We start from the raw sequence: 13,969 nt of genomic DNA, 5'->3' as shown, positions 1-13,969 counted from the left end.
TACTTAAAAAAAAGTCTACAGACTGTCTTCCAATCTACAACTGCAGATTGGAAAATAATGTTGATTCCAAGTAAGATCAGACTGAATTTGTTGAAAGTCTATTTATAATATTAGAAACAGAAATGGTGACCTTTAGGAGTAAGCATGGGTTCACTAGAACAAAGTCCTATCAAACTAAGTCTAGTTTTTTCTTTTTTTTTTGACAGGATAATAAAAATGGCAGGACAAAGGGACTAAATGGTTCACCTGAAGTACAACAAAGCCCGTAGTAAATAGCTAATGGTAGCCGACTGGTGGAGAAGGATTATCATACGTTAAAACTCTGACCTCATGGTATTGGTTCAGTAGATTGATATTGACCTTAAACTAGTATTATAGTGTCTGCACAGGTTTTTGCCCTGGCTCTCCTCTGTTAGTCATTTTTATCAATAAGGGTATAGAATTAATGATTTTGAACTTATCAATGTCACTAAGTGATGCTACGTAGCTAATTGTGCAATGTGACAGAATTAGGATGCAAATATTTTTAAATAGATAGGACCAATGGCTTCTATTTAAGACGTTTAATAAATAGCAGGCCTTATTCTTGTCTCAAAAAACAGAAGCACACACTCTGCATGAGAAGTCAAGGTGTTGATCAATTTTAAACTGTACTTTAACATGAAGGTAATGGGAATGGTATCTTGCACTTAGAGTCATTATAAATATTATTGCTCATCCTCAGAGCCATGCTGCCAAGAAGGCTTTATCTCCAATGTGACGAGGGGAAACTGATGCTAAGAAGTCAAACAACTTGCCACAGTTCTCACAAGAATTTGAGAATGTGATCCCTAAATTCATGCTCTTTCCAAGACCATGCATCCCTTAAACATCTAAGTTCATATGACAGCCAGACTCATTTGCTTTATTTCTAACTCCCGTATGTGCTACAGTGTATTTCCTTTAACATTATAATTCTTCATGCTATTGCAAAACGGTCCTTCATTTTAGAAAAGTTATCTTTTGGGAAGTAGTATCATTCGAGTAAAAAAAATAATTAACCTTGAACAGCGAAATCTTTCCAATGTAGTCTAGAACAGAGGTTGGCAAACGATGGCCTACAAGTCAAATCTAGCCCATTTCCTGTTTTTATCTGGCTGATGAGCTAAGAATGCTATTTACACTTAAATGGTTAAAAAAAATCAAGACTATTTCATGACACATAAAAATTATGAAATTCAAATTTCATTGTCCATAAATAAGATTATATTGGAACACAGCCATGCTCATTCATTTACATAGTATCTATGGCTGCTTTCATGCTACAAAGGCAGAGCTGAATAGCTGTGACAGAAACCATATGTGACACTCGCACTGCTTTACGCTGCTGTGCAACATACTACAAATTGCAGTGATGCAGTCATAATTCGACAGCATTTCAAGTATCACACATATTGCCATACAAATATTTTATTTTTTTATTACTAATGCATACTAATCTTGTAAAAAAAGAAAAATGAACTTTGAGTGTTGCGCTTTTAAACCACAGTGGAATATGGATTATTTTGTTATACAATTATACGGCAAAGTATCATGTTTATTATGCAATGACACTACAGCTGTGCTAAAATACAATTTATTTTGACGTTACCAGCCTAAGCAATCATCGCAGTATCCCCAACTCATACGAAAGCAACAGTCTGCATTAGAAAACTTAACAGAGTATCTCATCATAGAATTTATTCACACACAAAAATATGAGAACAAGAGTACAACCAAAGTTTCCAAGTTAGTCAAAGAAAGATTTATGACAGTGAGTGAAAGTTAATTAAATTGTATTTGGTTGCAACAGTCAGAAAGTGTATGCAGCGAAAATAAACTTTTAAGACTACTAGCTTTTTAGTAAGGACAATTACTTGAAGACTTGAAGACACTAATAGTCGGTCAACTAAAAAACAAGGCAAAGGATTTCAAGTAGTTTTCCGTGGCTTTCGATGAGTCGATAGATATAAATGTAAAGAACAAAATAAATGGAGCCACTTTAAAATGAAGCTGGAGCTGCCATACCACAGGAACTGCCTTGTATGTCTTATGCTTCAAATCTTTGGAATGTTAAAATGGCGAAATAATCTTTGGGCTGGGCCTAAGCAACCTTGTGTCCCAGAAAACTACAGAGATAACAAAACAGTAGTTCTTTTGACTACTGGACTGAAATTTCATTGAAAACATTGTTTAGAACTAATATCACTGTTATTTGCACCAATAGAAATGCCTTCCTTCTACTGATGTAATTGTTCCCTTTCCCTTTCTCATAAATATACATTGCCTTCGTCTCCTAATTGGAATCGTTATTTGGGCTTCTGCATGAATTAGTAATTCTCGAATAGCTATTCTTATTGATCTCAACAAATGCTTGTTGCCTCTCAGTTTGAAAGGCCTTTTATTTTTAGGGTGACATTACTTGTACTGCCCAGTTGTTGTTTCCTAGAGAAGTCAATGCTGAGTTTAAAGTGACTCAAGAATTAGCCTCTGTGAATAGTCTCCATGGAAGGACTACAGAAAGCATCTTTTTAAAGAATCTGAGAGAACACCAATTCAGTCAGTGCAAAATGAAGTGGAATCTACTGTGTTATAACTGATGATTAAAATGTGTGGAGCAAAAATAGATTTACTGGGCAAATTTACAAAACTTGTGAAAATGTAAGACAATTAAATCAATGTTTACACTTTATATTATTCATCAGCAGGTAGTTTGTGGAAGATACTTGAATCTGTCATGTTATTGAACTAGTAAAGTTGATGGTGAATTTCATTCACTCTTGTGGTCTTGACCATCATCACCTTCTCATTCATTAAGTTTTGTCAGAACTAGAAACTGAATATCCTGACTAGCCCAACACAGCAGTTTGATGGCAGTGATAAGTTTTATTGCAATTTTTTCAGCTCAGGAACAAGACTGAAATTTTTCTAAATGAGAATCACCCTCACCTATTTTTAATGAAAACTGAATGGCTTTGGAAATTAGCTTTTGTTGTAGAGCTGATAATGTTTCTTAATAAATTCAACTTCAAATTGCAAAACAGCACTTATATGTGAAATTTATATTGCAATGAAGTTATTATAATGACAACTAATGCTGTTTAAGTCACAAGTAATGTCAAGCTACTTTATGTACTTCCCATGCTTTCAAGTTAAAATGAGCATTCCCATTTTCCCTCACAAATGTGCAGTGGATATACTTTCCAAACTCAACTACAATTCCAGCTGTACTTTTGGATCTCAATGCAAATGCAAAGGAAATTCCATATTTCAAAATCTGAGGAGCATCTACCTAACCTTCAATAGGTAGTGATTAATCTGCAGGATATGCCAAAAGGTAAATATCTAATGAAATTCTATAAATACCTTCCAAATTATTACTATGCTCACTTAAAATCATCCACTTGAGGATTGATGATAATATTTACTAGTATCGATCTGCGTGAGGACATTTACAAAGATGAAATGCATAAAAACATCTCAAAGTAGGCATAACAGACATACATTTGCAATCAATTTTGAACTTCAACTAAGTGAAATACTATCCCCTCAAAATAATTCAATTTTTATCATTAGCAGACCTGTATTCCAAAAAAACTTATAGGTTAGTGCTAATACATATTTTGAATTTCATCACTAAAAAAATTACAGGAAATTTGTTTTCTTTCTCATTAACAAGTATATAAAAACCTCGATTTTGCCTCTTGGCTCAGAGTCTAAACTTTACCACAAGGATTTGCCAACCCCAATTCTAGAGCAGTACAGGAGTGTTTTTCCATTTAAGTAAAATCACAGAAGGGTAAACATCCCTGTAAAACAACTGTTCTAACAAAATCATTTTGATATCCCAGCAATATTACCTGAAAATTTTTCTATATGTATTCCTTTCCTTGGTTATGATCCATGTAGTGCTATGAGGTAAACTTCCTAAGAAAGTAACATGTGGGTCTGTCTTAGAGCTGGGCAGACAAGGAACTAGTTACCCTGAACATCAGCAAAGCTTCGAATTCCATTTACTTGTACTCTAGTAAAAAATTAGTTAACTGTACTAATCCAATTGTCACAAAAACCTTAAAAACTAAACAAAAGCATGTCAAATAAGGTACTTATGACCTTCATTTTTACCTGAGTCCAAAACATTTTTCAAATGTACTCAGTCACTATAAGTGATTTCTAATAATATATTCAGAATAAAAGTCCCAATAATAATGTTTTCTAATTTAAAACAATTAGGTTTGTCTCTAAGTTATGAGTATTGTTTTTTCTCATCACGATAGCAGTTATCTATTGCTTTTGCCTGTGCAGTATCCATTCACTCTTCTGATAACAATACCCTCATTTCCTTTTGGGTAACCCTCCTACTTTATTTCTCAGCCCATGTGTCTTCTGAAGATAGGAGAACAACATTCCCTTGGCTATAGTAATTGGCTCAGGGGTGGACATGTGAACCAATAAAGAAATGTCAGTCTTAGGATTTTGTTGGAACTGTTAAAGAGAAATTGCCCTTTGGTTTGCCTGATGTTACTAAGAGGGTAGAAGTCTAAAGCTGGGTGGCTACTTTACCATGACACATGAAAAATCTCCCTGATAATGAAAACAGCAGGGTAGAAAGCAAAACAGAGATACAGAAACAGATTCCTGACTTTGCATCAGGACCAAATATGTCGGAAGCCAGCTCTACCACCGGACTTTTCTAAACGTGATAATGTACAACGCTACTGCTTCAGGCAAGAGAGGTTTCTATCATGTGCAATTCAAAGGGTACTGACTAATACATTCATTCAGATTGAACCCCAATCTCAAATCAGGTTTTTCTAGACAGGGCCTTTTAATTGTTGTTTCACCTCCAGATCTTTCCACTGTTTCTGAATGCTGGTGCTTAATGTGTGTTGCTTTGCCCTATCTTATCTGTAGCATCTTTCAGTAAACAGAGCACCACTAATACCACTTTGTAAACCCCTTAAAGTACCCAAAACAATGATAAACTGAGATACTGTGACAGATACATGTTCTCCATCTGCAGTGATAAAGTCATTCACATAAAATTGGATTAGTAATGTCATTTCTGTGAACTTAATAGTATGACTTCATTCCTATAAAGGAATAAAATGGTTCTGTGTATTTTCCTTGGTTTATTAGCATTCATTTTAATTAACTGCTCCATTAAGTAGTTCATAGAGGTGTAAAAAAATTTTTTTAACTTTCATTAAGGAAAGCTTAGATACTTCCTGGTATGTGCTCGTCACAAGGGGGTTCCAACAAAACAAAACCAAAAAACAAAAGCATATTCCTCTTGCTCTGCTTCTCCCATATATAAACTAAATGAACTGAATTTTAAAGATTCCTATGTATCTCAAATTAGTGAGTGGCATTATTTTACCCATGATTAGAGGAAAGGGGAAAGAGCAAGTTTAAAAAAACTACCTTTATTTTTTATTTCTTTTTTCAGTTACATACTTTTAAACAGGGATGTGTTTCATTATTCAGACATTCAGGCAATGTTGACTTCATTAGTGTTGACAGAAAAGAAGCATAAAAATGCAAAACGTTGTTGGCTTAACCTGAACATACCTGCATTACCTATTATTGACCAGTTTGTGTTGCCAAAAGATTTATTCCTTGGCATTAAAATGGAGCACTTAAAAATATTGCTAAAAAGCAAATGTCTACACACTGGTCTTTGCAGCAAATAAGGGTATTTATACTTTTAAAATATTTTAAGTCCATAATTGAATTAATATACACACCTTCTTATGTATAAGGAGTTCAGATCATATAAACACTGTACAGTCCAAAAACCCTACTGAGAATAAAACTAAATAGGCTTATAAGAAATACAGATATCGCATGTATTTACAAATATCATAGACACACAGATTTGGTCAAATACTGTAAAGAAAGAAGTGGTTTCACATTATAATGGCCAAAACATCCATCTACCTTGCTCAACGCAAACAAAAATAACAACTTAGTATGTGACTCCTGTAGTTTAAGACAGCATGACAGTATACTAATAGATAGGATGGAAACTGTTGACCAAATTATACAGCAAATGTTTTCTAGGCTGAGTGTAGGTCTTTAAAATCAAGAACTTAAAAAAGATCATTCATAGGTTTCAGAGCAACAATGCTAAACATTGTCCGATTTGTGGTATTCATATCGGTGCCTAATTCATCAAAAACAATGCATTGAACTTTTAACTAGTAAGAAAAATAAATTACAAAGTACAATTAAATCCCTGTAAATGCAATAATGAAGTCAAAAATGTAGATTTATTTACTTTAATTACACATTTTAAATGTTACCTTGAGACAAAAAAAAAAAATAAATAAGCATGCCGGAAGGCACACACTTAAAGACAAAGAAGGGCTGCGTGGAAGGAGTAAGTAACAAGTTTATAAATGAAAGGTGAATATGAGATTTGGAACAACATAATTCTCTTTCTAGTCAGTCTTTTTGTTTGAACTCTTCTTGAAAATTCTGGCTGGAAGAATGTGACAAAAGTACACCTGTGTCTTTATGGCTTAAAACAAAGGATACTTGAAAAGTGGAATGCGTTTCCTTTTTCACAGAACCATTACTTTGTTCATATGCAGGCACTTCAAAAGACTATGGAGGCAAAGCACCTGACCCATCCTCTCCAAAATAGTTTTCAATAATCAAAATTATGCTAAAATGTAGGAATATTCCAGAGAACCAGCAAAGTCGAATACAAGAAGACTAATGTGCGCAGAGGGCAATAAAGTGACCCAGTTTTTATTGCTGGGAATCTGTTTTTTTTTTTTAATCAAAGAGCAAATAATTAATAAACAGACACCACTGCATGGCACATCCTAAGTTTCCTGCTTAAGGGAGAATGTAATCAGTCAGCAGTGGGTTTCAGTGGGATCTCCTTGGACTTCAACCTTCTACACTGCAATGAGATTCACATTTATTTCTTCTCCTTAGTGTATTTAAAAAAAAAAAACTCCAACATATCTCATTTCTCAAAGTATTCATGTCTTGCTGTCTAACATACATTATTATCTGGAAGCATGAAGTTACATTAGACAAATATTTTGCACTTTAAAATAAGCGCTTTTGCTACTTCAGCCAACACTGTACTTCACACAGTGGTGCAACAAAAGCAGAGCTCAAATTAACCACGTTACTTGTGATTCATTTCACCACTACCATCTGCCGAACCCACAGAGCTTTTTCCTCAGTACCTCTGGCAGTGACTGTACCATGATTTCACAGAAAGAATGTTACTAGGACTCATGAATAGCAGTACCATCAGTAATACTGATATCAATTCAGACGTCATGCCAAAAATGAACTTCTTAAGGAATAACTGCTTTCAAATATTTGGGCAACTCTGTTTTCTCTGTTGCGTTATCCATTGGGGAGAAAATTCCTATTTGATTATGCTCTTACATTTGTTATAAAAAACCAGGGTAGGTATGTGACTGGCTGACATTTAAGATACTGTACTGCTTTCTACAACAAGAGGAGAGCTTCTGAAAAATGTTCTATAGAACTGTTTTCATCAATACTACCTCATTGGTCCATTCCATTCACTGATGGGCAAAGCACTCATGTTTTGACAAAACTTTAAAGCTTCCATAAAAGTTAAATTAGAAAAAAAATGAACGTAAGACAACCACAAAATGAAGTATGAAAGTACGACATTTTTCTAAGAGTGAGTCCTTGAAAATACATGTGGTCACTACAGAGATGATTTTAGTCACAAGACAGCAGATGAACACATAAGTAACTCCCCATGATCTGTCTGTGTCCAGAGTCATTTGTGGCGCTGTATGGTTTTCCTTTTCCTTCGTTTGAAAAAACAGCAGCACCTACGGATGGAAGGAAACACTTATTTTATTATAAAAGTATTAAAATGTCACAAAGTAAGGCTGACTCTACCATACTAATTTAAATGGTCATAAAAAGCAACGAGCTAGTGCAAGATAAACAGTGAACATGCCAATGAAGCATAAATATTAGTGAAACTACGGCAGAGTTATAAACTATTGTTTCATCCATGTGCCTTTTAGGAATAGCAAGACATTCTAAGCGACATTAAAAGGAGCCATTAAACTTTGCACCAAGAGTAACTGAGAAGCTATGGGGTTCTGATTCTTAACTGACCCACCACATTTTATTTTGGATACTCATTCGTCTCTGGCTGTGGGCTTGCTTTTATAAAGTTCATCTTATGCATTCTCTCTGTTTCTTTCTGATTATTTATATATGATTGTTGAAGCCATTGTTAGGAAAGCAATAATGATCCTAATATTGGAAATTTTATTTTCACTAAGAATTTAGATTGCAAAAATAAAAAGAAATCCCAAATGTACTCTTCAGCAGACATTTTCCATCATATTTACGAACTAGAAGAGAGAAAATACCTTAAATAGAATAAGAATGTCAAGATTGGCACTTTGTAATTCTTGAAGGGCTAAAGAAGGTTCAAGCTCATCGTAAGTTATTTTACTTTAGGTAGAAATTATACTTAACATTTAAAATACCATAATCAAGGTGATTTTAAGTTCTGTATTTGGAAACGGATTCAGTTTTGTAGTCTATGAAGAAAATATTGTACTTTTATTCCTAGGTAGAAAAATCTACAGATGATCCCTGAATTAGTTTTTCTCGCAGTAAATTCTCCTCGTCATGAGATGAAACACATGTAACACATGTATATCAAAGCTGAGGCTGGTACAAACTGAAAGTTCATGAGAATGAGAATCACTGATCAGGAACCAACAAAATAATACATATATTTTTTTTTTTCTGAAAGTCTGGCATTCCTTCAAATACAGGTGGTCTGGCTTTTTTCCCCCTTCCACACTTAAAAGAAAGTCAGTCTATTAGAATATCAACATGACTGGCACCACATATAGAAGGGCTCCATATGTTTCCCCACTGAAGTCCAGTGCGTGTGTGTGTGTGTGTGCGCGCGTGTGTGTGTGTGCAAATGTGTAAATCATGTTTTGTAATAAAAGCAAGGCGTAATTATATACATGGTGATTCCATCAACAAAATGCTGCCAATTCAAAGCATATGCATAATGTGACCTTATAAAGATGTTCCTATAATTCTTACCAGCCCACCTTCATAAAAGGATATTAACTCAACATTTTCAAGCTAAGCATAATAGAGGCCATGTAGCTTTAAGTGTTCCATCTAGCAAACGATTATGGAAGATGAAATACTTCTTAAATACCTTTTATGTGTTTTAGTGAAAAAAATGTAAATAGAAATCCACACTGTCTAGTTAAATTACAAAATCTCTCCACCCACATTACCTTTAGTCAAAAATAATTTCAGACCGTTTATTGTGATTTATGCCATGATTATGAAACCACTATGGGGCATTCAAAACCAAATTACACAGGCCGGCCAAATGGCGCAATGGTTAAGAACTGGCTTGGGACTCCAGAGGGCACCGGTTCAGATCCCACATATGAGGGCCAGTGACACTGCCCTCCACAGCTAAGATGCTGAACAACAGCTCAACCTGGAACTGGGCTGCTGTGAGTTGCCGGCGATAGCGTAGGCTGCAGCCCCTGTGGCAGTGGGTTGCCATGAGCAACCATGTGTAGCCAGCAGCCAGCGTGAGCTGCCAGCAGCCGCAGTGAGCGGCCGTCCAGAAGCTGGCGACTGATCTGCCTCACCCGGGAAGAGAGCAATGATGGTGCCAACTTGGGCCAGTGAAGCAACATCCTCCACAACTAGACTGAAGAACAGAACAAAAGGACAGCAACTTGTCTGTTCCCCTTCCCCCAATTCCCCAGCACTGTTCCCATCCCCCCAATTCCCCAATAAAAATCTTTAAAAAAAAACCAAATTACACAACTGCATTTTTTAATTGCACTCAAGCAGCACATAATGAGTAGACAATGATATGTGAATAATTCAAAATTGTATGTATCGCCTGATATTCAACTAGAAATACGTGCAGTTATCAATCTTTATGAATTTTACTTTTACTGAGATGACTACCAGAAAGAACAGAATAAATTACCATATCAAGGGCCTTGAAAAGAGCTACCACTGTAAAAGGATCTAGGCACAACAGATTTCCTGGACTTAGAAAAATAAGTCAAATTTATTTGTAACTGTCAGCTACTTAATACCTTCTCAAATCTGTTATATAAACTTTCTAAAAGAAAAAGCAAAACAAAAAATATTCAAATCAAATTACTAAGAGATGAAAAACCATTATTCCAAAAAGAACCTTTCAATTACAGACTTAGAAAAGAGTCAGAAAATGTCCATAGTGTAAAAAAGAAAGCATTAAATACTGGTATTTAGAAGAAACAGACCAAATACTTAGGATATTAAACTGAAGAATATGGTCATATTTCAATGGAAATTTATTATTATTATAATAAAGTCTATTAATAATGTTCACTGTTCCTAAATACTGTTATTTGTCTTTAAAATTCCAAAACACATTCTTTTAAAATGTATCTAATGAAAAATTGTTTTAAGATTTTATTTATTTATATATCTATATATATCTGTGTGTGTGTATATATATATATATATATATATATATATATATACACACAGATATATATAGATATATATGGCTTTTGGAATGGGAAATTTAATGTAATACATATTTTAAGTAACAAGTTCAAGTCCCAGATTTTCCACACTTGTATTAGCAATTCACCTTCTTGCTTTATTTTTCCAATACCATTAATCTGCTTTCAGTTCTGAGAGTTGAATTCTTCCCATTTCTTAGGTAACCTTTCCAATTGTTTAAGAATTAATGAACACAGAAAACTACTCCAAGAATTTGAGACTAAATAAGATTTTCAAATAGACTGTAAGTGAACAGGACTTGTAAATTCAAAAGCAATCTAAAGAACACATCTATTTTTCAGAAATAAATCCCACTACATACAGTACACCCTTGAAGCCGATTTGCAATTAAGCTGGCATGCTATTAAACTGATTACCACAAGAGGGCAGCATTGCATCATGTGACATGAATGCATCCAAACACAACAGACATGTTCTCAAGATGATATACTTCCAGAAATCAAGAAGAAAACTGATATTGAACTTTGTGGCTGATTTCTTAAAAGTCATTATCCAAACATATGATATATCATCTTAATGATTAAGAAGTTAGGTATCATCTCAACTGTCTCCTGTCTCTGAGCACTCAATCTAAAATGCTGCTCTCATACAACCACTGTCACATGACTTTTATTTTCCTCTCAGTACTTAGTACTGATCTAAATTTACTTTATTTATTTACATATTATCTGCCTACACACAGAATGTAAGCTTCATAAGACCTCGCTTACAGACACATTTCACAAAAGGGCACAAAGTTGTTACTCAATGTAATTGAATAAATGATTTGCCCCATAAATGCAACTAACTCCTGGAGAAGAATAGTCAAGTGTCTAAAGCACGTTCTAACGCTAGGGTTCTTCCCACGCGCCACATACCTTAGTGAACTCTCTTTAAATACAGATTTTAGTGCCTGTGGATGTTTTTCTGGGGAGAAAAATGGTTTGCACCATATTCTTAAAGGAGTCTGAATCTCTAAGAAGGACTGCTCCTAGATGTAGCTGTCAGGTCCCCCCTCGCGCGTCCCCTTTTCCAAAGAGGCCTTGGCCCGGGCGCTACGAGCTGAATATTGGAGATGCTGCGAGGACACCATGCAACCAATTTATACGAGTGCAGGCAAATGAGTAAAAGGAGACAACGTAATTTTAACACTTGGTACAGTTAAAACGGGATAAAAAGAAGTTATTGGTAATAATAACTGCATATAAAAGCAAATATTCTAGAAATTAGCATATACAGAAGTTCTCAGGGATGATGTGAGCAAATTATTTTTATCAATAAATTCAATTATCTAGTCTTAGAAAAGTATTCACATCTTTACATCCATTTTTAAGTGTATTTTCTGTCCTTGCTGCTCAGTGGCTACATTTTCCTATACATTAGTTCATAACTCATTTGAGGTCTCTTCAGATTTAGACTACTGACAACTACCTTGGGGAAACTGATTAATCTTGCCAGACATTTAAATCATGTTCTTGTCAATGCTTCTCTTTTCCTTGGCTCTTTCTTGATTATTCCTTATGTGGTTCCAGTAAACCAGTATGTTCTCTCAAGTCAGTTTCATGCCTCTGACATAATCATTTGGTAGCTAGCCTAAAAGCTTTAAAGTCCCATCTCTGTTCTCAAATCCTTCGGGAATAAACGGTAAGTCCTGCTTCAGATGAATTCTAAGGTTGTTGCTTAAATATTGTTGAGGTAAGGAAACAAGAAACCATAACAGATCTAAGTCCTAAACTAGGTAGAAAACATACTGTTAAGGGCCAAGGATTTGCTACGGACATGGCACCACCATTTCCTCTTTACCGATGCCTTTTTCCTCGGCTAGAACTTGGCTTGCTTTCCTGGGGCTACGTCATATACTTCCTTCTCACACTTCTACCTAAAATCTGAAACATTTTTCTCTGTCTGGATCTGAAGCTCCTATCTGTCCCTTCTACAATGACGCACTGGCTCATCCTGTAGCTGACAGACTGCTGATAACTTGCCAGACCCTACCCACTCAGGACTGCAGAGCCTAGCCTCTCCTCATCGGGGTGGATGAGTACACCAAAAATACCTTTTACAACATCTAATCTTTAATTCTCTGACAAAGGATTTTTCCCCATAAACTTTATACCTGAGATCTAATTTCATATCTCTGGATCTCTTGATTTTTAAAATTAGGAACTGTTTAGTTAAGCAAGAAGAGTTTAAATCAGAGAGCAAGACCATCCACATAACTACTCTAACTAGGAACCTGCAGATCCATCCTCATCTTCAATTTCTTCCTCTCCATCCACATGCAATTAGTCCCTCAAGTCTGAAATGACTCAAAATGTTTCCATCCTCTCATGATGGCTTAGATTGGAACTTCTTGCTTCCACCAGTAAGAGACTTTTTTTTAATTGGCTTCCCAGTTCAGGTCTCCTGCTCTCCCATCTGCCATCCAAACTTCCCCCGTCATAACTATAGTCCTGCCCTTTTCCTCTTAAATCTCAGCAATGGTTCTACATTGCCTTTTTCACTAAGTCAACACAGCTCTTAAAATTTGTTTACAACTATTTCCACTCTCCTCTCAGTCTCATTCTCCATTAGGCTTCCTTTCCAGGCAGTCTAATGGGATGGAAGGAGGCAGGAAGGAAGGGAGGAAGTGAGGGAAGGAGAGAAGGAGAGAGAGAGGGAGGGAGGGAGGGAGATTTCCAGCAATCTGATGAACCCCAGGAAGTGATATAAGCCTCAAAACTGTTGCCAAATTAATTTTCCTAAGGTTCAATCTGATATTACCATTTCTTGGCTTTAAATCCACAGCTTGCTTTCTTGTGCCAAGAAAGATAATGTCCAGTTTTGTTTTTTTACCTGGGTACTAAGGCCCTTTGTGATTGGACACTTAACCTGTCCCAAATCCCGTTAATGTATTCACACACTGTATGCCCAGTGGGTTACTCCTCAAACTTGTCCCACTCTTTCCTTGCTCCACAATGTTGCTCAATCCTACCCATCTCCTTGAACAAATCATACTCATCTGTGCCAATCAGTACACATGGATCCTTACCCGTGAAGACTTCTCTGATCTTCCCAGCTAGAAGTGACTACTCCTGTCTCTGAACTCCAATAACATTGTATCCTATGGTGTTAATACTATAACACCTTGCATTAGACCGATGATTCTCAATCCTGGCTGCTTCTTAGAATCAGCTTAGAAGCTTTTTAAAAATAGTGGTAACCAGGGGCCGGCCGAGTGGCGCGATGGTTAAGAACTGGCTTGGGATGCCAGAGGGCCCCGGTTCGGATCCCACATATGAAGGCCAGTGACACTGCCCTCTACAGCTAAGATGCTGAACAACAGATCAACCTGGAGCTGGGCTGCCGTGAGTTGCCGGCAATGGCGTAG

The 13,969-nt window shown here is 35.9% G+C and overlaps 1 protein-coding gene across 7 annotated transcripts in view; it reads right to left on the bottom strand.

The window, feature by feature from the left end:
- Positions 1–1,699: 1,699 nt before the first annotated feature.
- The window catches only part of CSNK1G3 (casein kinase 1 gamma 3), a 113,023-nt gene continuing 100,753 nt past the window's right edge, over positions 1,700–13,969 (bottom strand). For all 7 annotated transcript variants that reach the window (XM_019635385.1, XM_019635388.1, XM_019635387.1 and 4 more), the window contains one exon: positions 1,700–7,856. In XM_019635385.1, coding sequence (XP_019490930.1) covers positions 7,802–7,856 — 55 coding nt within the window. In that variant the 3' untranslated portion in view covers positions 1,700–7,801. The remainder of the gene's footprint in view (positions 7,857–13,969) is intronic.

The sequence above is a fragment of the Hipposideros armiger genome, unplaced genomic scaffold (assembly GCF_001890085.2).
Source record: "Hipposideros armiger isolate ML-2016 unplaced genomic scaffold, ASM189008v1 scaffold_21, whole genome shotgun sequence".
Lineage (NCBI taxonomy): Eukaryota > Metazoa > Chordata > Mammalia > Chiroptera > Hipposideridae > Hipposideros > Hipposideros armiger.
The sequence above is the reverse complement of the archived record's forward strand: the minus strand, read 5'-3'. Positions and strand labels throughout refer to the sequence as shown.